Genomic DNA, 22,539 nt, shown 5'->3' with positions numbered 1-22,539 from the left:
GAGGAGGTAAGGCAGCAGTCAGGATATACGTGAATATTTTGCTGGAAAAAAAAAGCAGACATGTAGTTGAACATCAAAAGATTACTGCTAATCCCAAAGAACAGACATCTCAAGTTAATGATTTTATTGCTTTTCTAAGTATGAAAGATATTTTTCCTTAGATATGCATCTTAACTATCTAGGGACCTATATATCCAAAGCACAGCATACTTCCTGTTTTTCTCCATCTTGAATTCCCCTCGGGGTGCACTGTCCATGAGCAACTGCAGTAGCTAATGGCTTAATCCTTGCAGAACTGGAATAGCAGGCAACATTTTTTTCCTTCACATTACTAATTATGGGTAAAATACTATATTGCCTAACTTGTATTACTGAGCACTTCTGTTCACTTCTGACCTTATATATTTCATCTGAAAAGCAGGGGCTGGACCAATTGATCTCCAAAGCTATTCCTAGTGCTAACATTCTAATATTGTTTTGTTTCACTTGCCTTTTTGTACAGTTAAATGTGAGATGTAAAAGTACATGATGTTTAAATGTAATTTGTCTCAGCATTATAATAAGAAAGGAATAAGAGATTTTATCTTCCCAAATCAACTTGTAGAATATGGTTTGTAATATATTTACTGTGTAAAGATTTCAAAAGCCAAGAGGCAACAAAATGAATATGTGATCCTTATGAGAAATGCCTTCCTTTCTGTACTTGACTGGGTTCAGAATCCCTGTGTTGGAAGTGGCACCACAGTAATGCTCTTGAGGTAACAGCCAAGTAAGGTCAATTTGCTGGCAGGTGCCTACCAGGTGCAAGTAGAGGTGGCAGAGCTCCCAGGACCAGCCTCAAAAAGGTGGCTTAACTATCCTCTGTTTAGCCATTCTCTTTCAGGTTTTCACAAACACCTAACCTGTAAAGCACCATGACAGGTGAAAGCCTCTTCTAAGAACATTCACAGGCCCCTTCATGCTGCTACCCTCACCTCTGAACAGCAAAATGTAAATATACCAATTTAGGAGGCAAAGGATCATCTAACATTGTTTTATTCAATGAAGTCCCCCTAGGTTTAATGACATCCACAGACATCTCCGTCCACCTTACCGCCATTCCTAAAGCTTACAGGAGAGCTACTACATAGCTCAAAACCTGGTCTACAAACAATCATATTCTCCATTCTCTCCTCATTTTATCACTGGCAGCTTGACAAAATCTTTAGGGAGAGTTGGAGGAACCACTAGTGTTTAAGCCCCTACTTCACTCAGCCTCGACTCTTGAGTTCTATTCCTCTCAGCACCTTAGGAAGTTCACAGTCAATACTCTCCCTTTGAACTCAGTCACTAAAATGATCTCAAGGTTAAGGGTTAGACAGTAGATCCACTTCATAGGTCAGCTTGCCATGTCTGATTTAGGAAAGTTTTCTCTGCAGACAGTTGTAGACAAATCCTTTCGGAGACATTCCTTTCAGAGACAAATCCTGCTTTGTTCCTAGTGGCTAAAATTACTAAAATCAAATTCTCTCAGGACCTTCCCAACATTTGGTAAATCTGCACTGGGGGAGGATTGGCAGAAACATGTTAAATGCACTTGACAGCAACGCCCATTTATTTCATTCAGTATTTAATGCGTATTTATTATGCACCTAGTGTAGGTCTAGAACTGTCTCAGCACTGGAGATACAGCAAGAAAACTATCCCTGCCTCATGGAACTTGTCCAGAAAAATAGAGAACAAGACTTAGAACCTTTCAAATGGAGCCTCAGTTGGGTCAAATCAAAATAAGTTAAAGAAATCTATGTGAAACTCTTCAATTATATTTGGGATGATTTGATGAGCCCCAGGTACAGAAATTTCACTGAAACAAGTTCCAGTAGAACCCCAATCCTTGAATCTAATCTAGCAAAAACTAGCCTACTTCTTTCCCTACCTTTTAAATTTTCTCATGAGAAAAAAAAAAAGAAAGAAAAACCTTACTTTCAAGCCCAAAAATAAATGGGAAAGTTTTTTTTCAGCTTATTGTTATAGTTGACATACAATATTATGTACAGATAGTTGCAGAAGAAATAAATTCTGTTTTCATAAGTAAACGCCAACAGTGAGCCACAGAATATTTCTGTTATATCAGTCCTTCATAACTGAAAGAATTAAAAGAAATAATTCCCCCTCATTGCATTTCCTTTCACTGTCCCCTTAATTATAAAATTATGGATTTTATAACCCCCAGTACTAAGGTGTGTATTTTATACATCACATCCACACTTTGTGTTTTATATGCTCTGCCAAGAATTCAAAAAATTGTATTGGTCTGGGAGGAAGAGGAAATTCCATGGTTTGTTCATCCCAGAATAGCTTTAGTACGTCTCACATATAAAATTGTTTAAAAATATATAAAGTTTTGTTGGAAGCAGCCTAAATGTCCATTGACAGAGGAACGGATAAAGAAGATGTGGTACAATGGAATATTACTCAGCCATAAAAAAGAATGAAGTAATGCCATTTGCAGCAACATGGATGAACCTAGAGATTGTCATACTGAGTGAAGTAAGTCAGACAGAGAAAGACAAATATCATATGATATCGCTTATATCTGGAATCTAAAAAAATGGTACAAATGAACTTATTTACAAAACAGAAATAGAGTCACAGATGTAAGAAACAAACATGGTTACCGGGGGGAAAGGGGGAAAGGGATAAATTGGCAGGTTGGGATTGACATATACATACTACTATACATAAAATAGTTAACTAATAAGGACCTACTGTATAGTACAGGGAACTCTACCCAATACTCTGTAATGACCTATATGGGAAAAGAATCTAAAAAAGAGTGGATATATGTATATGTATAACTGATTCACTTTGCTGTACAGCAGAAACTAACACAAAATTATAAATCAACTATAGTCCAATAAAAATTTTAAAAATTTAAAAATATATATATATAAAGTTTTGTAATTCCAGATGATGCATTTGAAGTTTATACGGAGAATTTCCATTTCCTCACCATCCTCTCATATCTTAACTCTGTGTGATACAGGTTCTATCCCCACCATTCTATGAATGAAATAGCAATTGAAATATAGGTTGGATGTAAATAAAATTTTTCTTTACCTGATTCCAAAGGTAACATAGTGTCAGTATAGAAAGCTGAAAAGCACAAAGAAAATTAAATATGCATAATCCTATCAACTATTGGTTAATTTTGGTATATTCCCAACTAATCTTTTTTGTGTGTGTATCAATATACTACTTTTGTTTTAATAAAAGGAATGAAAAAAAGTACACACTGATTTGGAGTCTGCTTTTTCCACTCAGGAATTTATCATAGTTTCTCACATTGATTTTTTTTTAAACAATAAACTACCTACCATAAAATCCTTAATATTTTTTCTAGACACATGGATTTAAATTTTTTTTGCAAAACTATACAGTTTTGCTCACAGCTCTGATGATTTCTTTGGGATAAACTGTAAATGGAACTGGTGGTTTAAAAGTCATGTCCATTTTAAAACTTTTGACATACAGAAAAGTTATGTTAAATACTAAAATTTGAGGGTACTTGTTCCCCAAATATGTTTACTTACATTGGTTGACCTTCTTATTCTTTGCCAACTAATAAGAAAATGTCAACTTCCTTTGTTTGCTCTTTAATACCAGTCAGGTAACTTTTATATTTCTTTTACTAGTCATACAGGTTTACTTACAATTCTACAAATAAATCTTGCTCATTGTTAATTTTCCAGCATTGTTTGCAAGATCGTTTCAACAGAAAAGCTCTCCCCCTTATCCACTTCAGCTGACCAATTCCTACCCCTCCCAACTCTGACATTTACTGCTTCCAAGAAATTTGGCACTTAATGCACCCCCGTCCTTGCCTTTTTCATGCATGTATATTTCATCTTCAATAAAACATTTAGTGGCTCAAGGACAAAGGCCCTGTAGCGTTGGAACCCATTATGCTAATGGCCCGGTGTTAACAATTTACCTTCCCAGGGGTCCTTTCCTGGGAACACAGAGAAGGCTAATTGACTTTAGCAGTTGGGAGAGCAATGACCAAACCTTTCGTGATTTTGAAATCAGGCCATGAGAGGCTTCAGAAGCAGAGGCTCAACCACGGAAACCTCAACTATTGTCCCGAATTATGCCTGACTAATGCTAAAGATTGAGCAAGGGTCCAGGTGTCGGACCATCTGGAGTGCCCCAGGTCCAAAGTGGAGTCCTGAGGGGTGTCTGCCCCACAGTGACCCACTGGCTGGGCTCTAGGTTTCTATTTTCGGGTCGATGCGCTTGATTCTTTAGTCCAGCTTTCCGGAAAAGGGACAGTGATGACCGCACCAGCCCTTGACTCCTTTCCACCCTTCCCGCGTAGGGTGGTAACAGTCTGTTTACGTAGAGGCCAACCATTTCCCGCAAGCCGCCGCGGCTCGCCTTCAGGTCTGCAGACTGAGGAGTCAGAGACAGTCCGGGTCCAAGCAGGAGGCGCAAAGCTCCCCGCCCACCGGGAGGGTTAGCCCCGCGCAAGGGCCTCGCCCCGCCTCTCCAGGCCAGAGGGCCGCCCCGGGCGCCGAGGCCCCACCTTGCAGCCCGCCCATTGGCCCCGCAAGGCCCTCTCCTTCGCACTGCAGTGTTCTAGGCCACGCCCACCTGCGTGACCGCACTTGACACTGTGAATCCGGGGATTATTGCGTCCTGTAACTGAACTCTATGTAAAAGTTCTCTCCTGGTTTGGTCTCGGGTTTCCCGCTGATTTTCCCGAAAATGACGGCGTCCTGCGCGCCTCGCCGGGCGCCTCCCGGCCGCCCAGAGAGTCCCCCTTTTCCTTGGTGCTGCGGCGGGATTCTTTTGCTGTCTTTAGTGCTCCCGTTGCCCATATTCTCCGGTAGGAGCCTGGAGAGAGTGTGCGCCCTGGTGGCGAACTGGAGTGGGTCGGGGAGCAGGCAGGCCAGAACCGAGGACCGGGGGAGCTTTGCTTGTTGGCTCGGGGCGGAGGCGCGAAGCTGGATCCACCCGGGATCGTGCGGAGTTAGGGTTGAAGGCGTGGCCGGAATGTCCTGGGTCTTGCTGTGCGGGGACCCACCGGGGTGGAGAACACGTAGTGGCCGAGGAGAAGGCTTGCTTGGTGGTGGGCACTGAGCGGTGAGGGGTGGTGGGCTTGGCCGGGGTTTACCCCGGGCCAAGCTGTGTCCCTAGCAAAAGTCTGTAGGGTGTTTCCAGGACTGAGCCAAGTTGGAACAGGAGCGGGACCCGGTGCTGGTGGGGACGGCTTGCCCTTAAGTGCCCCCTGTGTCTGGGGATGCTGCTAGTCTGGTGCTGTGCCCTGGGGGAGGGGTTGCCTTGTGTTCTCTAGGCCGGTGATGCCTTGTGTGTGGGGTGTTTGTGCCCCGCTGGGGGAGCCTGGGCGAATGTACCCTGGTATACGCTTTGTGGAAGTCGCCAGCCCAGTGGTGCCCAGTGTGGGACAAGGAAGCTGCTTTGTATGGGGCTTACCAAAGAAACCTAAAAAACATTGGTAGCCAAACACAGTGAAAAATGAGCATCCTGAAAATGAACTATAAATGGTGTTCATCTGGTTTTCCCATACAGCTCATAAACTAGAGCTGAGGCCCATTCACTTCTTTTTATTTTCTTTTCCGTGTTTCATTGAATCGAAAAAATACTTTAAATATATGCCCAAAAAAAGGCATGCTTATTGTATAAAACATACACAATCAAAGGACAACCATATTTAATACTTTGGTATATTTCCTTCTGTCTTTATATACACGTGTGTTTCCATGTCCAAGTTATTTTTAGGATCTATTACATATACAGTTTGTATGCTGCATTTTTTCTTAGCAGCATTCATTCAATACATACTTGCCTTCTATATGCCAGGTCCTGTGCTGGTCTTGGGTCCCCAGTGCCAGGCACATGTTAGGAAATCAAATATTTGCTACAATTTATTGGGAGTGGTAGACAGTAGCCAAAACATAATATTAATGAATACGTTATAACCCAAGAGAAGTACCCAGGAGGAAAGGAGCATGATTCTCTGACAGCGTTTAACAAATGACTGGTGGAAGGGAAGACTTTTCTGCTCATCAAACAGGCCAAACTCTGCCACTTTGCCTTCTGTACTTGCTGTTCCCTTGGCCTTGGGACATTCTCCTTCTGCCTCTTGCGTAATTGGCTCCTTCTTATTCTTTAAAGTCAGTTGTGATGTTATCCCCTCAGAGGGACCTTCTCTGACCCACTGTTTCCGGTAGCCACACACACTTCAGCTCAATTCCCCCCAACTGGTAGTCACCCTCCCAAACTATGTGTTCTGTTCTCTCCTCACTAGAATGCAGAGATCTTGGCTGTCTTGTCACACTTGTGGTTTCAAATGCCCATTTTTTTGCCTCAGTGTCAACATTATTGTATAACTATCAAGTACCAGAAAATTAAAAGTAACATTCGGCTGAGGCTTAGAGCCCAGGAACAACTTCTCTTGCTTCCAGGAGGAAGGTTCTCTAAAAAGCCATGCTTAAGATGGACTTTCTGTGGTGCCTAAAAAGCTAAGGCAGGGACAGCTGGGGGTCAGAAAGGATCTATCTTCTCCTGACTGTAGACTCCTCAGGGTTCTCAATACTCCAGCCTTGCTTGTTACGGATCATTTTGAAAGTTTATTTCTCTGCAAGAGAGTTGTGGGTGATGGAACAGCAGTGCTAACAAAAAATTAAAAGGAATTTTTTAAAGAATAATAATGTTTAGAATAGGCTTAAAGCTAGAAGTTGAAGGAGATGATGAAAACTATTCAAAATAGAGGAAAATAGATAAGTAAAATGAATAGGATGTATCAGGGAAGATAACAGCTAGAAATGAAGAGGAGGAAAAACAAGGTTAGGTTTAAGATTGAAAGGTAAAATCAGGATAGGTAAGAAACTTAGATAAGGTACAAATGAGAACTCACTATGTTGGGCAGGGAAAGTATGTGAATATAATAAACATGTGCTGAAGCGGCTCATGAGGAGAAGATTTTGTAAGTGGGCAGTGTTGTGCCTTGGGAGTCCTGCCATCTCAGAGGTAGTTGCCAAATGGTAGAAGATCACAGAAGGGACCAGTCTCATTCATCCAGAATGAGTCTGCTTTGTGGGACAAAGCCTACAATTTCCTTTTATGGGTGGTCTCTTCTGCCTATTTTAGGTCTTTTCTTTTGAAAGAAGCCAAGATGAATAAGTGCTTACACAGTAGTTTCTTAGTTTCTTACTCTGCATATTACAGTGCAAGAAGAATAGTCCTTATTGGTCCATTGCTAGGTTACCATAATACTGGGAGATAGAGAACAAAAGAAATTAGGTGGTCAAATCTTTCTCCAGTGCATAAAGTTTTAAGATGATTATTTTCAATGTTAGATTAATTATACTGTATTCTTTACTATTGGTTTCTGTTTGACAGCAGTGTAACTTTGAGAACCAAAGTGTTTTGAATAGTGACTATGAGGCATGTACTGTGTGAGGTGTTGTGGCCACATGGCTGAATGGAGTCCACAATATCATGTGTTAAACACGAAAACATGTGATGGTGAGCTGAGAGATCCATGCAGAGGAGAGTCCGAGTGCTACCGAACTCAGGTCTGGCTGCTCACTGCTCAAAAAGTCAATACTTGAGAGACAAGTGCTGGTAGGAATGGAAAGGCTTAATCAGAAGGCTGGCATCTGCGGAGAAGGCAGACTCCTGTCCCAGAACTAACTCTGAAGATTCTGCTTGGCCATGAAAGTTTTTTAAGGGAAAAAGGGGAAGTAATCTTAGTTAATCATTGAGATAGGGAGTCATATTTATTGACATCTCTCATTGCCTGCAGACTTGTCGACTCCTTGTGATATTTCTTTAGATGTTATCTCTTTCACACAGTTTGCTCTGGAGGTTACTGAAGGGAAAGCTGGGGGAAAGATCTGATCATCTGTTAATTATTCTTCCTTTCTATTTCTTTGATCTAAGAGAACCAACAGGTTAGGCAAAGTATTGTGTGATCTAAAGATGTGAAAGGTGTGCTTGGGCCAGAGGTTAATTAAAGTATAGTTTTGCTAAAGTGACAAGACAAAAGGAACCTCCTGCAAATAGCTCTTTCCTACAAAAAGCTGCTTACACAAGAGAAGGGGACTGGTCAGTGCCTCCCCAGGGAAGCAGAGACTACTTCCTAGAGGAGATGTTGAGTGAATTAAGTCAAGGAAGACAAGAGTTGAAGGAGTTCTCCTGAGCAGGAAGAAAGGTGTTCAGAGCAGAGAAAACAGTGTGAGCAAAGGCTCAGAGATGTGACATGGCTCAGGGCAGTCATGGACTGCCTAGCTACCCAGTGTGGCAGCAGTAGGGCAAAGGACGCAAGAGGAAGGCAGCGGTGTAGATCACAGAGTGAATTATTATGGAAGAGCAGGATAGTTAGGAATGAAAAATTACTATCATAAAAATCAGACTATGATGTTATTACCTGTTCTTTTTGGGCACCTTGAGGCCTTTCGTTTGCCCTAGCACAATGCAAATCTAAACTAACGTTGCTTTAATCTCCCCAGGCTCAGTAGAATACCATTGCTTAAGGACTAAATTGCAGACAAACGTTGTTGTCATAACCATACAAGGGTTCTGGATGACAGACAGTGATGGAAAGCAATGTGGGTAGTGGAACCGGGTTTCCTGGCTTGACCCTGGGTCTGCTACCTACAGGGAATGTATTCATGGGCAAGTTACTTCACCTTACCATGGTTCAGATTGCTCATCTTAAAGAATGGGAAATAGTACACAACTCATAGGAAGATTGTCAAGAATAAGTTAGTTAAAAAACACTAAAATAATGATAGGCACAGGTTTAATTTGGTATTTCTAAAATGATTAATATCACCACTGTTTTAAGAAACAAGTTCTAGAATTGTTCATTGCTAATCTTTAGGAAAAAATATAACCCACAGTCTTTGGAGTTCACTTTTAATAATGTTAAAATACTATTTCTAGTCATAGAAGTAATATAAAATGGGTTTATAATAAAATACTAAAACAAATATTTTGACAAGAAAGAAATTAAAAATTCTGATAAAGTGAAATGTTTGTAAATAAATGAATGAAAGAAATGGAAAATAGGAACAGAAACAGCAGTGAAAAAAGTGATGATTTGAAGATATTTCTGGAGCAGTTTGGCTGAACAGTAAAGAATTTGAATTTTGACCCAAGAATGTATAAAACTGATAACAGTACTCCTTCAGCTTTGGCACTAGGAACTAGAAATGCAGTGATGAATGAGACATGGTCCTCAAGAAGGCTACAGTCTCCTAGGGAAGTAAGCAATGAATAATTACAGTATGAAAAGTGCTGTGAAAGAAGTAAATTGGGGCACCATGAGGACACTTAACCCAGTGTTTTGAGTGAGAGATGTCAAGAGCCTCAAGGAAGAAGTGGCATCTAAGATGAAAATGAAGGATGAGTGGGTGAGAGGAATGGCAGGGTCTCTGGTCAAAGCTGAAGTAATATGATGCATGGAGGTCTAGAGCGCTACAGTAAGTTGAGTAATTTAATGGGCACTACTAGTGGGATTGAATATGGCTTAGAAGACTGTGCAAGAGTGAGCAGACATTAAATCTCTGTTAGCCATGTGAGGAAGCCTTAGACATTATCATGAGGGCAACAGGGAGCCATTGAAACGTATCTGACTTGGAAGGACCTTGGTGCTAGTATCATATCAGTATTACTCTGGTGGCAATGTGAAAATGAACTGAATGAAAGGTGGGGAGACCAGTAAGGAGACCTATTCAGAAACTCTTATAGCAATCCAGATAAGAAATGATAGTGGCTTGAATTAGAAGTAAAGGTGGAAACAGAGCGAGGGAACAGGCATTTCAGTTGTGGAAACCATGTATCTTGTTTGCTGGCTTCATTATGTTATTTGAGATAGGGTGACACATTCCAAGTGGAGCTGTGGGGAGGCAGTTGAACATACAGACTTGGCACCCCAGCTAAGATCTAGGATGGAGAGAGGGATTTGGGAGGCAGCTCTCATCAGTTGTAATGATGTCATGAGAGTATACATCTGACCCAGGGGGATTTGCAGAATGAAAATAAGGAGAGCTCGTAGAATAACCCATGAGGAACGTCACATTATGCAATCAGGCAGAGAAGGAAGAGCAGCCAGAGGACAGGCTGAAAACTAGGCTGGTTTGCTACCTGGAAACCAAGGAAAAGAGATTTTCAGGCACAAGGGAGCAAAGAGAATGAACAATAGCTCCAGATGTTGAGACAGGGTAATTAAAATTACTGAGGGAGAGAGTGTTAGGGTGAATTTACCAAGAGGGAGGCTACTTAATGACTTGAAAATAATTTAAGTGGCTTATAAATGAGTGGGAACTGAGAAATAAAATTGATAGGTTAGATGTTAGAGCCTGTGTTTTGAAGAAGCAAAGAAAGTTTAAAAATAGGTTGTGTGGACATTGAGAGAAGGGGAGGGGTGGTCAGATTTCGGGAAGTTCCAGTTTGGGTCAGAGACCATGATTTTCTGAAGGGAACCACATGGGAAGGGGTGTGGCGTGCGCTTGTGTCAAGGAGTTATTTTTAATTTTGCAAGCAAGTAGAGAGTGCTTGCACAATTTTTGCAAGTGTATAGAAAGTGAACAGTTTTCTTGATTCACAGCAGAGCATTATTTCACTTTCCTGACACTCACCTGGAACACTGGGGAATTTTCTGAATGCAGCCTGTCTTATTATGTAATAGCATCCATTGTTAAAGTATAGCATTACAGCCTAATAATAATTATGTTGTAAACTATTTAGAAAAAACTAAGTTAAGATGTTATTTTTTTGGAGCTAGGGACATTTACTTTCAAAATCCTCATAGGAAAAAAATTCAATGTTCTGAGCAAAAGAAGAAATTTGATTATAAAAATGTGTGACATTGGACTCAATTATTACAGTGTATAAAGCTTGTGATCAACTGGTTGACAAAGCAAACATTCTAAACTGCACATTGTTAAAAGCACTCATTTCATGATGTATATTGGTAGGAAGAAATCCTTCATTAGTTGAATGGATTAAACTGTCCAATTGACATGTCTTTTTCCATTCAGAGCACTATGTGTGAGAGTTACTTTAGGAATTTTCTCTTCTTTTTTATACTTTCGAGATAGTTACTGAAGTTGAGTGCATAAACAAAGAACACTTGTGTAATTTAATTATGGGCATGCTGTTAACTTGATTTCTTTCTTGGTGGTTCCAGGAAATTCTAGAATGATGTAATACATTTGTATCCAGTACGAAATTATATAGCATTTCTATCCTGTGTTTTTTGTTTGTTTTTTTCCTATGTTAAAATGAGAACGTCTGGCTCAGGGTATTGAGTAAATTTAATATTATTAATAAAATTCAAGTCAACTAATTTTCTTTTTAAGCAATGCTTTTAATACTAAAGGGTTTTGTTTTGTTTTGTTTTTTGGGGTTTTTTGTTTTGGTTTTGGTTTTCTTTTTTTTTTTTTTTTTTTTTGCTTTTTGCTTTTGTTTTGTTTTGGGCAGTTAATTGAGGAGCATTCATGTAACAAGATCAGCATAGTAGAAATGTTGAAAACATTTGCTAAGTGTTGAAACAGTTTCAGCACATGATGTAAATGAAATGTTGGATGGTGTATCAAGAGAGGAGTTTAGAGTTTAGAATATGATAGGAAAGGAGGGTAATATTTCACCTCTTTAGAGTTCTCTCTTGACCAGTCTCTCAATCTGCAGTAAGACCAAGATCCAGGGAGTAATAAAGAAAAGGTTCCTCAGGGACCAAAATAGGGCTATTTCTTTCTCCTTAGATCCTTAACCTTATAGGTGTGGCCTCTGCATTCCTTTAGCACTTTAGGACTTGATGTGTCTCCATAATATTATTTTACATAATTTTTCTAACAGATTTGTTAGGTTATCGAGCTCACAGATAATTAAAAGGAAGAGAAATTGTTGAAGTAGGAATTACACTCTTCTAGGGAGGGACTCCCCACCACCAAAAAAAAAAAAAGAATAAAAACTTATAAAAGTATAGCAATAAAGTAGCTTTACTGTTGGGGTATATTAGATAAATAGGCCAAACAGCTACCTCAGGGAGCTTCTGAGGATATGCATGCTCTATTGATCAGAGAAGAAAAATTAAATTACATTTAAGGTAATATCAAGAAAACAAATTTTTTTCAATGTAAGTCTATTCAAAATGGTAAATTTTGATATTTAAATGTTATCTATTCATTCATAAAATTCTTTAGTTCACAAATATGAAATATATGAAATGAAGTCATACTTTGAAATACTTAGTCCATATCTATTTTGATCTTTGAAATCCACAATGTTTATTTAATAGTCACCTCTTACCATAGCATGTCTTGAGCACCCAGTGTGTACAGAGTGTAGTAGAAAAAGAAGGCATATGATCCCTGCCCTCTAAGACCTTGCCTTCTGAGAGGAAACTGAGTGACAAGTGATCATATGCTTGTGTTTCAAACTATGGAAGAGTAATCTGAGCAGAGTGCTATATACAATGGAAGACTTTTTAGAAGAGAGGTGAGTTTTGAAATGAATTTAGAAAAAAGTATGTAAGGATATGTACCTATATATATATATATTTAGTCAATACCAAAAAGATTTTGTCTCCTTTAATTTACTGTTGAATGAAAATTTAGCTTATTCCTCAACAAATTAAAAGCTAATAGGATGTTATTTAAAGTAAGCAAGACACATCCTCCGCTACTACCATCACTTGGGTAAAAGCATGTGACAATCACTTAAAATCTTGCTAAGAACCTTTCCATTTATTCTGTACTGCCTACTTGCTGCTAGGCCACAAGTGGCTGGCGAAAGAGATTAAATCCTTAATTTTCTGTTTTTATTTTTATTCCTAGGTCCCTGTATTGATCCACCAGTATTGGAGAGTATGAAGCTCAAGGGTGTCATTAAACGCCATTATTATCCTGGGGACAGAATAGACTATGAGTGTCACAGAGGATACTTTTATGTGTGGCCTTATCTCCTCGCATCTACTTGTGAGCCTAATGGCTCATGGAGCCCTATTGAAGAAGCATGTTTAAGTAAGGAAACAAAACCATTTTTGTTGTTTTTTGCTTTCTGTAGAGATTTTTACACATTTTAGGGTCAATGTTCCACTGCAACAATAATGATTTTCTCATGCAAAACTAGGTTTTAGATAGCAATGCATTTTTTCAGGCTTTGAGAAATCTCCAGGGAATCTTTATTGGTGATTGGTTCCTCAGTAAATGTGAATGTTAAGTTTGCCCTTATAATAATTAAAGAAAGAAAATAATATTTAATCAATAGAAAAGAGCAGTGTAGAATTTTGATCTTGATTTAAATGTTTTGAAATTGGTATGAAAAAACAAATTTGAAAATTTTCTTTTAGGAAAATCATGTCCAAATCCAGAAATAAAACATGGTGAAGTATATGCCCCAAATAAAACCTTTGAGTTTGAATCAGAAGCTCACATTTCTTGTAATGAGGGGTAAGTAAGTTACTCCTTAGAGGAAATAAGTTAAATGTTATGAATTCCATTTTTCTTTGCTTCTCAGCTTAATCATTCCCTTGAAGTTGATTTCATTTTTCTTTCTAGGTCATAAGTTGCACTTGTAGCCAAACAACTCTTGGGCTTTTTATGGAGAATGAAATGATGTGTAATTAATAGAAAGGAATTTAAATTGAAGAAAAGCAAAATCAAATACTTATTATATGTGATAATAAGCCTATTGGAAGCATTGAAAATGTAGTAATCATGGTGACTTTATCCTTAACAACACAGTGCACCCTAGTAAAAATGGCCAACTCTCAGAGTTGAAGGAGGGCTCACAGAAATGACACCAACAGTGTAAGAGGGCTCCTTTTTCTCCACACCCTCTCCAGCATTTATTATTTGTAGACTTTTTAATGATGGCCATTCTGACTGGTGTGAGGTGATATCTCATTGTAGTTTTGATTTGCATTTCTCTAATAATTAGTTATGTTGAGCATCTTTTCATGTGCCTGTTGGCCATTTGTATGTCTTCTTTGGAGAAATGTCTACCTAGGTCTTTTGCCCATTTTTTGATTATGTTGTTGTTGTTGATATTAAGCTGGATGAGCTGTATGTATTGGAAATTAATCCCTTCTTGGTGGCATCATTTACAAATATTTTCTCCCAGTCTGTAGGTTTTCTTTTCATTCTGTTTATGGTTTCCTTTGCTGTGCAAAAGCTTTTAAGTTTAATTAGGTCCCAGTTTTTATTTTTGTTTTTATCTCCATTACTCTAGGAGACGTATCCAAATAAAATATTGCTGCAATTTATGTCAAAGAGTGTTCTGCCTATGTTTTCCTCTGTATTATAATATACTGTCTTATATTTAGGTCTTTAATCCATTTTGAGTTTATTTTTGTATACGTTTGTATATGGTGTTAAAGAATGTTCTAATTTCATTCTTTTTACTTTTATAGCTGTCCAGTTTTCCCAGCACCACTTATTGACTGTCTTTTCTCCATTGTCTATTATTGCCTCCTTTGTCATAGATTAATTGACCATCAGTGTATGGGTTTATTTATGGGCTTTCTATCCTGCTCCATTGATTTATATGTCTGGCTTTTCTGCCAGTACCATACTGTTTTGATGACTGTTGCTTTATTGTATAGTCTGAAATCAGGGAGCATGTTTCCTCCTGCTCCATTCTTCTTTCTCAAGAGTGTTTTGGCTAATAGGAGTCTTTTGTGTTTCCATACAAATTTAAAGTTTTTTTGTTCTAGTTCTGTGAAAAATGCCATTGTATTGAATCTGTAGATTGCCTTGGGTAGTATAGTCATTTTGACAATGCTGATTCTTCCAATCCAAGAACATGGGAAATCGCTCCATCTGTTTGTGTCATCTTCAGATTCTTTCATCAGTGTCTTACAGTTTTCAGAGTACAGGTCTTTTGCTCCTTAAGTAGGTTTATTTCTAGATATTTTATTCTTTTTGATGCAGTGGTAAATGGGATTGTTTCCTTAATTTCTGTTTCTCATCTTTCGTTGTTAGTGTATAGAAGTGCAACAGATTTCTGTATATTAATTTTGTATTCAGCAACTTTACCAGATTCATTGATGAGCTCTAGTAGTTTTCTGGTAGTGTCCTTAGGATTTTCTATGTATAACATCATGTCATCTGCAAACAGTGACAGTTTTACTTCTTTTCCGATTTGGATTCCTTTATTTTTTTTTTCTTTTCTGCTTCCTGTGGCTAGGACTTCCAAAACTATGCTGAATAAAAATGGTGAGAGTGAGCATCCTTGTACTGTTCCTGATCTTAGAGGAAATGCTTTCAGCTTTTCACCATTGAGTATGATGTTAGCTGTGGGTTTGTCATATATGGCCTTTATTATGTTGAGATATGTTTCCTCTATGCCTACTTTCTGAAGAGTTTTTTATCATAAATGGATGTTGAATTTTATAAAAAGTTTTTCTGCATCTGTTGAGAGGATCACATGGTTTTTGTCCTTCAATTTGTTAATATGCTGTATCACATTGATTGATTTGTGAATATTGAAAAATCCTTGCCTCCCTGGGATAAATCCCACTGGATCATGATGTATGATCCTTTTAACGTATTTTTGGAGTTGGTTTGCTAGTATTTTGTTGAGGATTTTTGCATCTATTTTCATCAGTGATATTGACCTATAAATTTCTTTTTTTGTGTGATATTTTTGTCTGGTTTTGGTATCAGGGTGATGGTGGCCTCAGAGAACAAGTTTGGAAGAGTTCTTTCCTCTGCAGTTTTTTGGAATAGTTTCAGAAGGATAGGTGTTACCTGTGTTTCCTTATTGATTTTCTGTCTGGATGATCTGTCCATTGATGTGAGTTGAGTGTTAAGGTCCCCTACTATCATTGTGTTACTGTCAATTTTTCCTTTATGGCTGTTAGCCCTTGCCTTATATATTGAGGTGCTCCTATGTTGGGTGCATATATATTTACAATTGTTATAATCTTTTTCTTTGACTGATCCTTTGCTCATTATGTAGTGTCTTTGTCTCTTGTAACAGTCTTTATTAAAGTCTATTTTTGTCTGATATAAGTATTGCAACTGTGACTTTCTTTTGATTCCCATTTGCATGGAATACTTTTTCCATTTCCTCACTTTCAGTCTGTATGTGTCTCCAGATCTGAAGTGAGTCTCTTGTAGGCAGTGTATATATTGGTCTTGTTTTTGTAACCATTCAGCCAGTCTGTCTTTTGGTTGGAGCATTTAGTCTATTTACATTTAAGGTAATTATTGATAAGTATGTTCCTATTGCCATTTTGTTAATTGAATTTTGTTTTTTTAGGTCTTTTTGTTTCCCCTTTCTTCTTTCATTCTCTATTCTTGTGATGACTATCTTTAATGTTATGTTTGGATTCCTTTTTCTTTTTGTACGTATATCTATTATATATTTTTGTTTTACAGTTACCATGAGGTTTTTGTATTAGAGCCTATATTTATACATGCTTGTTTTAAGTTGCTGATCTCTTAATTTCAAATGCATTTTAGGTACCCTGCATTTGTACTCTCCTCCCCTCACAATTACTGTTTTTGATTTTATATTTTGCATCTAATTGTTTTGTGTATCCCTTAACTGCTTATTGTGGATACAAATGATTTTTACTATTTTCATCTTTTAACCTCCCTACTAATGGATGATTTCCTACCTTTCTTGTAAGTTTGCCTTTACCAGTGAGCTTTTCCATTTTATAATTTCCTTGTTTCTATTTGTGGCCTTTTCTTTTCCACCTAGAGAAGTTCTTTATCATTTGTTGTAAAGTTGGTTTGGTAATACTGAATTATTTTAGCTTTTGCTTGTCTGTAAAGCTGTTGATTTCTCCATGAAATCTGAATGGGAGCCTTGCTGGGTAGAGGATTCTTAGTTGTAGGTTTTTGTCTTTCATCACTTTAAGTATATCATGCCACTCCTTTCTGACCTGCAGAGTTTCTGCTGAAAAATCAGTTGATAGCCTTATGGGAGTTCTCTTGTATGTTACTTGTTGCTTTTCCCTTGTTGCTTTTAATATTCTCTCTTTATCTTTAATTTTCATCATTTTGATTACACTGTGTCATGGTGTATTCCTCTGTGGGTTAATCCTGTATGGAACTCTCTGCACTTCCTGGACTTGGGTGACTGTTTCCTTCCCCAGATTAGGGAAATTTTCAGCAATTATCTTTTCAAATGTTTTCTCAGGTCCTTTCTCTCTCTCTCTTCTCCTTCTGGGACCCTGATAATGCAAATATTAGCATGCTTGATGTTGTCCCAGAAGTCTCTTGAACTGTCCTCATTCCTTTTCATTCTTTTTTTTTTTCTCTTCAGTGGCAGTGATTTCCACTACTCTGTCGTCCACCTCACTAATCAGTTCTTCCATCTCATTTACTCTACTATTGATACCTTCTAGTGTATTTTTCATTTCAGTTATTGTATTCTTTAATTCTGTTTGGTTGTTCTTTATATTTTCTAATTCTTTGTTAAAAACTTCTAATTTTTCATTCCGTGCATCCATTCTCCACCTGAGTTCTTTGATCATCTTTACTATCATTACTCTGAACTCTTTCTTGGGCAGATTGCCTATCTCCATGTCACTTAGTTCTTCTGGGGTTTTATCTTGTTCCTTCATCTGAAACATATTCCTCTGTTGCTTCATTTTCTCTAAATTGCTATTTGTATTTTTATGTATGTAGTAGGTTGGTTACTTTTTTTTGACCTTGGAGAAGTGACCCTCTGTAAGAGACATCCTATGCATCCCAGCAGTGCACTCCCCTCTCATTACCCAAGGGCCAGGGGCCAGCTGGTCCCAGGGTAGTTTCTGGCCTGCGTTTGCAGACTTGGCTTGCAGGCTGCAGGACTGTAATTTTCTTGCTTCTGGTGTCTGCCCCCTAACCATTGGAGCTGGGTTTTGGTCCTCTGGTGGGCAGGGCCATGTCTAGGGATGTGTTTAGAGGTGGCTGTGGACTCAGGAAGTCTTTAAGCAGCCTGTCTGCTCATGGGTGGGGGTGTATCCCCTCCCAGTTTGTTGTTTGGCCTGAGATGTCCCAGCACTGGAGCCTACAGGCTGTTGGGTGGGGCCAGGTCTTGGTGCCAAGATATCAGCCTCTGGGAGAACTCACACAAATGAATCCTCCCTGATATATCTGCCGCAATGTCTATATCCCCAGAGTGAGCCACAGCTACCCCCACTTCCCTAGGAGACCCTCCAAGATGAGTAGGTAGCTCTGGCCCAGGCTCCTATGAAGTTACTGCTTTTAACTTTGGTCCTTTGGTGTGTGTGAGGTTTTTCTTTGCACCCTTTAAGAGTGAAATCTCTGTTTTCCTCAATCCTGTGGAACTCCTGCAATCAAGCCCCACTGGCCTTCAATGCCAAATGCTCTGGGAGCTCCTCTTCCCAGTGCTAGACCCTTGGGCTGTGGGGCCTCATGTGGGGCTCAGAACTCACTCCTGTGGGAGAATCTCTGTAATATAATTATTCTCCAGTTTGTGGGGTGCCCACTGGGGGGTATGGGATTTGATTATATTGCAAGGCTGCCCCTCCTACCAGTCTCCTTGTGGTTCCATCTTTATGTCTTTAGCGGTAGGGGATCTTTTCTAGTAGGTTTCAGTCTTTTTCAATGATGATTGCTCTATAGATTGTTGTGATTTTGGTGTTCTTGTGAGAGGAGGTGAGCTTAGGGTCCTTCTACTCGGCCATCTTAGCCACTCTGTCTTTGTCTTTTGAAAGTTTGGTTATTATGTGACTTAGTGTGGGTGTCTTTAAGTTCATTTTACCTGGGGGTTGTTGAGCTTCTTGGATGTTTATATTTGTGTCTTTCATCAAATTTGCAAAGTTGCTCACCATTATTTTTTTAAAATATTCTCTCTGCCCCTTTCTATCTCTCTTCTCCCTCTGAGATTCCCACACTGTGTAGGTTGATCCACTTGATGATATCACACAGGTCCTTTAGGCTCTGCTCACTTTTCTTCACTCTTTTTTCCTTTCTGTTCCTCAGACTCAGTAACTTCCACCATTCTATATTCATGTTCACTGATCCTTCCTTCTGCTGCTCAAATTTGCCTTTAATCCCTCTATTGAATTTTTAATACCAGGTATTGTACTTTTAAGCTCCATAATTTCTTTTTGGTTCCTTTTTAGGTTTTCTAGCTCCTTATGATACTTCCATTTTGTTCACACATCATTTTCTTGACTTTCTCCAAGTCTTCCTTTAGGTCTTTGAGCATCTTTAAGATATTTTGATGTCTTTATCTAATATATCTGTCATCAGATTTTTTCAGGAACAGTTTCTGTTCATTTGTTTTTTTATTCTGAATGGACCATACTTTCCTGTTTCTTTGTATGCCTGGTGATTTTTTGTGGAATATTGGATATTGGAATCTAATAATGTGTAACTCTGCAAATCAGATTCTCCCCTTTCCCTAGACATTGCAGTTTTTGTTATTGTTTTTGTTTATTGATTTTTGTATCATGTTTCTGTGGCAGGGATCACCTGAGATGTAAACTGAAGGTCTTCTCAGGCTGTTTCTGTGTTTTTTCCCTGAACATGCACACTCACTTTCTAAATTTCCCCACATATGCAGTTGTTTTTGAATGTCCTAGTCTTTAGTGCCTGGCTTCTGAGAGTGGAAACATGAAAAATGAAAGTGGAAGCAAATGTTGCTGGATCTTTAAATCCCGTGTAAGTCACTTCAGCCAACAAGGATAGGGCTTGCAAGAGTCGGCAAGGTGTGACAACAATGGCTGCCACCACTTTCTGTGATCAGAAATAGCAGTCAGCAATCAGAGTACAGATCCTTGGTACTTGGAAGACAGTCTTTTTGGCTATAGTACCTCCTGCAACCTGTGTGTAACCTGCTTCAGAAGCACACGCACAGTTGCCTGCCACACTGCTGAGGGTAGGGGTAAGTTGCTGCTGTTTTCCTAAGAGCTGAAATTGACTGAAATTAATGCAATTTACCTGTCTGAGTTTTCCTCTAGAACTTGCAAGCCTTCAACAGACTCCAGAGTTCCAAAACAGTAACATCAGACAGATTCTGCCATTGCAGTTTTTGTCTAGTTATGGTGACAGATTCCTAGAACTTCCAACTCTACCACCTTCCCAAAATCCTCTCCTAAAACACTAATATACAGAAAATGAGTACAGCTTAATGGAAAAGTCAACTGGAACCTTGTACAAGCAGTTTCACTGATTATTTTTAAACTGATCAAGTAAAAATATTAGAACATCCTGTTATAGATATAGAGAGCCTATTAGGCACTTTGAAAGGTACCAAAAACTTAAAGCATAGACTCTTCTCAAAAAAAAGCTGTAGCCTGGTTAGAAACACAATATATACTAACATAATATATTAAATCAAAATAGTAAATAAGAAGTGCCAAATACATACCATTATTTATGATCATTACAATGAGAATCCAGAAGGAGAAGAGAGTACTGTGAGTTTAAATCATCAGAGAAAATTTCATTAAGTAGTATTCCCAAGCTATTCCTGGCAAGATATTCTGATCTAAAGAATATTAAAAAGAACTAAAACTTACCTAGCACTCACTATGTGTCAGATGCTAACTTATTCTCAAAAGAACCCCATGAAGTATGTACTATTATCTCTTTTACATAGATGAGGAAATTGAGCAAGAGAAACAGTAAGAGACTTTCCCAAGCTTAAATAACAAGTCATTCATGGAGCTGGGACTTGAATCCAGGCAGGCAAGCTCTAGGGCCTGATGTCTCTGCTCAGTCCTTGCTGAGCAGAATGGTGTGAGCAAAAGCACAGAAGTGAATGTGTGATGCATTTGCCAGAGATGGTGAAGAGGCCACACTGACAGGCATGATAGTAATTTAGACATTTTGCTGTGGGACAGTGTGTGTCCACATGCAGAAACTCTTTATTTGATTAAAATTGCAGATTTGGTTAGCACTTTCATTATATCATGTCATTTAAGAAACTTCTCCCTCAAACTACTGTAGTGCAGAAAAACAACCATATAAAAATTTTCAGTATTATGTGCTATTAAAGAAACAGTAACCTTTTCTTTTTTCATTTAGTTATTACTTAAGAGGAAAAAAAATTCTAACTTGTAACCTTATTGGAGATAATGTGCATTGGAGTGATTTGATACCACATTGTGAAAGTAAGTTAATTCTCACTTTATAATTTGGATTAGGAATTTTCAAACTTTTTGGCTTCAGGACCTGTTTATGCTGTTAAATCAACAACGATTCCAAAGAGCTTTTCTTTATGTGGGTTATGTCTATTGGTATTCATTATATTGGAATTAAAACAAAAGTTTTTAAAATAGTTAATTATTAAATCATTTTTAGGAACAGTAAAGTCAATACATGTTAATATATACAACATATTTTTATGAAAAAATTAAAAATTTCCCAAACCAACAGTGGGAATAGTGGCATTGTTTTACATTTTTGCAAATCTCTTCAATATCTGGCTTAAAGGAAGACATCTGGATTCAGTCTGTGGCAAAATCACACAATTTGTAGATTCTGGAAAATTTCACCATAAACTTACAAGGATGACAGTGAAATAAGACCATATCTTGGTATTATTGTGAACCATGGATGTAGTGAATGGATATGTTTATAAATTATAAATATGCATTTCTTAGCTAGCAGTGAATTTTATTTTTAATCACAAGCATATTTTCTCATTAAATTTCCATCTCTTATGATGATTAGAACAAAACTTAGCATGTCCTTATAGATAAATATAGGTATTTCATATAGGTACTTTATATAGGTATTTAAGAAAATGAGTTTGGTTCTTAAAAGTTTATTTCTACATGATTTGAATTTGGGATAATACATCTTCTCATGGAAACTCTCCTCTAAATGGATAAAGGATTCACAACTAACTTCTAGAAATCATATGTTAAAGAACTTATTGAAGGTAGTTCATAGGACTTTACTGATGCTGTCTTACTCTTTCACCTTCCCTTTACCTTTATTTTCTCTTTTTACCCCTTTTTAAGAGATTTTTTGTGGACGACCTCCAAAAATAAAACATGGAAAACACACCAATAGCTACAGGAATATATTTGAATATAATGAATTAGTAACTTATAGTTGTAATCCTTCAAATGGATCAGATGAATACTCACTTGTTGGAGAGAGCAAGCTTATTTGTTCTGGACCTGGCAAATGGAGTAGTGCCGCTCCTCTGTGTAAAGGTAATAATGTTTCCATTTGTTTCCTTCTTCATTTGTAAATACTGTGGAACACTTTGTAAATAGTTTTACCTATAAGTAAAACAGTCATACATGTTTCTTCCTCCGGTTAAATTGACTTCTAGTTTAATTTAGGCCAAATTGAACAGAAAATAGTTCTAGTTGTGGGGTTTCCCACCCCTCACCCCAGATGTTCTTGACATTACAGTTTACACATTGTGAACTAATTGTGTGTGTGTGTGTGTGTGTGTGTGTGTGTGTGTGTATTAGGATTTTTTTGCTTGAAAGAACTAAAAAACTCAACACACCCTGCCTCAAAAATAAAGTTTTTTCTTATATTGCAAGATGTCTGAGAGTTCTGGCTACAAATAATGGTGGAGAAAATTTTAAAA

The 22,539-nt window shown here is 38.1% G+C and overlaps 2 protein-coding genes across 2 annotated transcripts in view; both read left to right on the top strand.

The window, feature by feature from the left end:
• LOC137758350 (complement receptor type 1-like) overlaps window positions 1-4,075 on the top strand; it is a 177,308-nt gene extending 173,233 nt beyond the window's left edge. The window contains exon 57 of the mRNA XM_068534455.1: window positions 3,982-4,075. Within this exon, the coding sequence (XP_068390556.1) occupies window positions 3,982-4,075 (94 nt within the window). The remainder of the gene's footprint in view (window positions 1-3,981) is intronic.
• Window positions 4,076-4,746: 671 nt separating this feature from the next.
• Window positions 4,747-22,150, top strand: LOC137758349 (membrane cofactor protein-like; the record flags this gene model as incomplete). Its single annotated transcript, XM_068534454.1, has 5 exons — window positions 4,747-4,867; window positions 12,849-13,034; window positions 13,364-13,463; window positions 21,012-21,097; window positions 21,953-22,150. Coding segments are annotated over exons 1-5 (691 nt in total), but the record flags the coding sequence as incomplete, so codon positions are not given.
• Between the last annotated feature and the right edge of the window lie 389 nt (window positions 22,151-22,539).

The sequence above is a fragment of the Eschrichtius robustus genome, unplaced genomic scaffold (genome assembly GCF_028021215.1).
Source record: "Eschrichtius robustus isolate mEscRob2 unplaced genomic scaffold, mEscRob2.pri scaffold_81, whole genome shotgun sequence".
Lineage (NCBI taxonomy): Eukaryota > Metazoa > Chordata > Mammalia > Artiodactyla > Eschrichtiidae > Eschrichtius > Eschrichtius robustus.
This window is presented reverse-complemented; position numbering and strand designations above follow the sequence as displayed.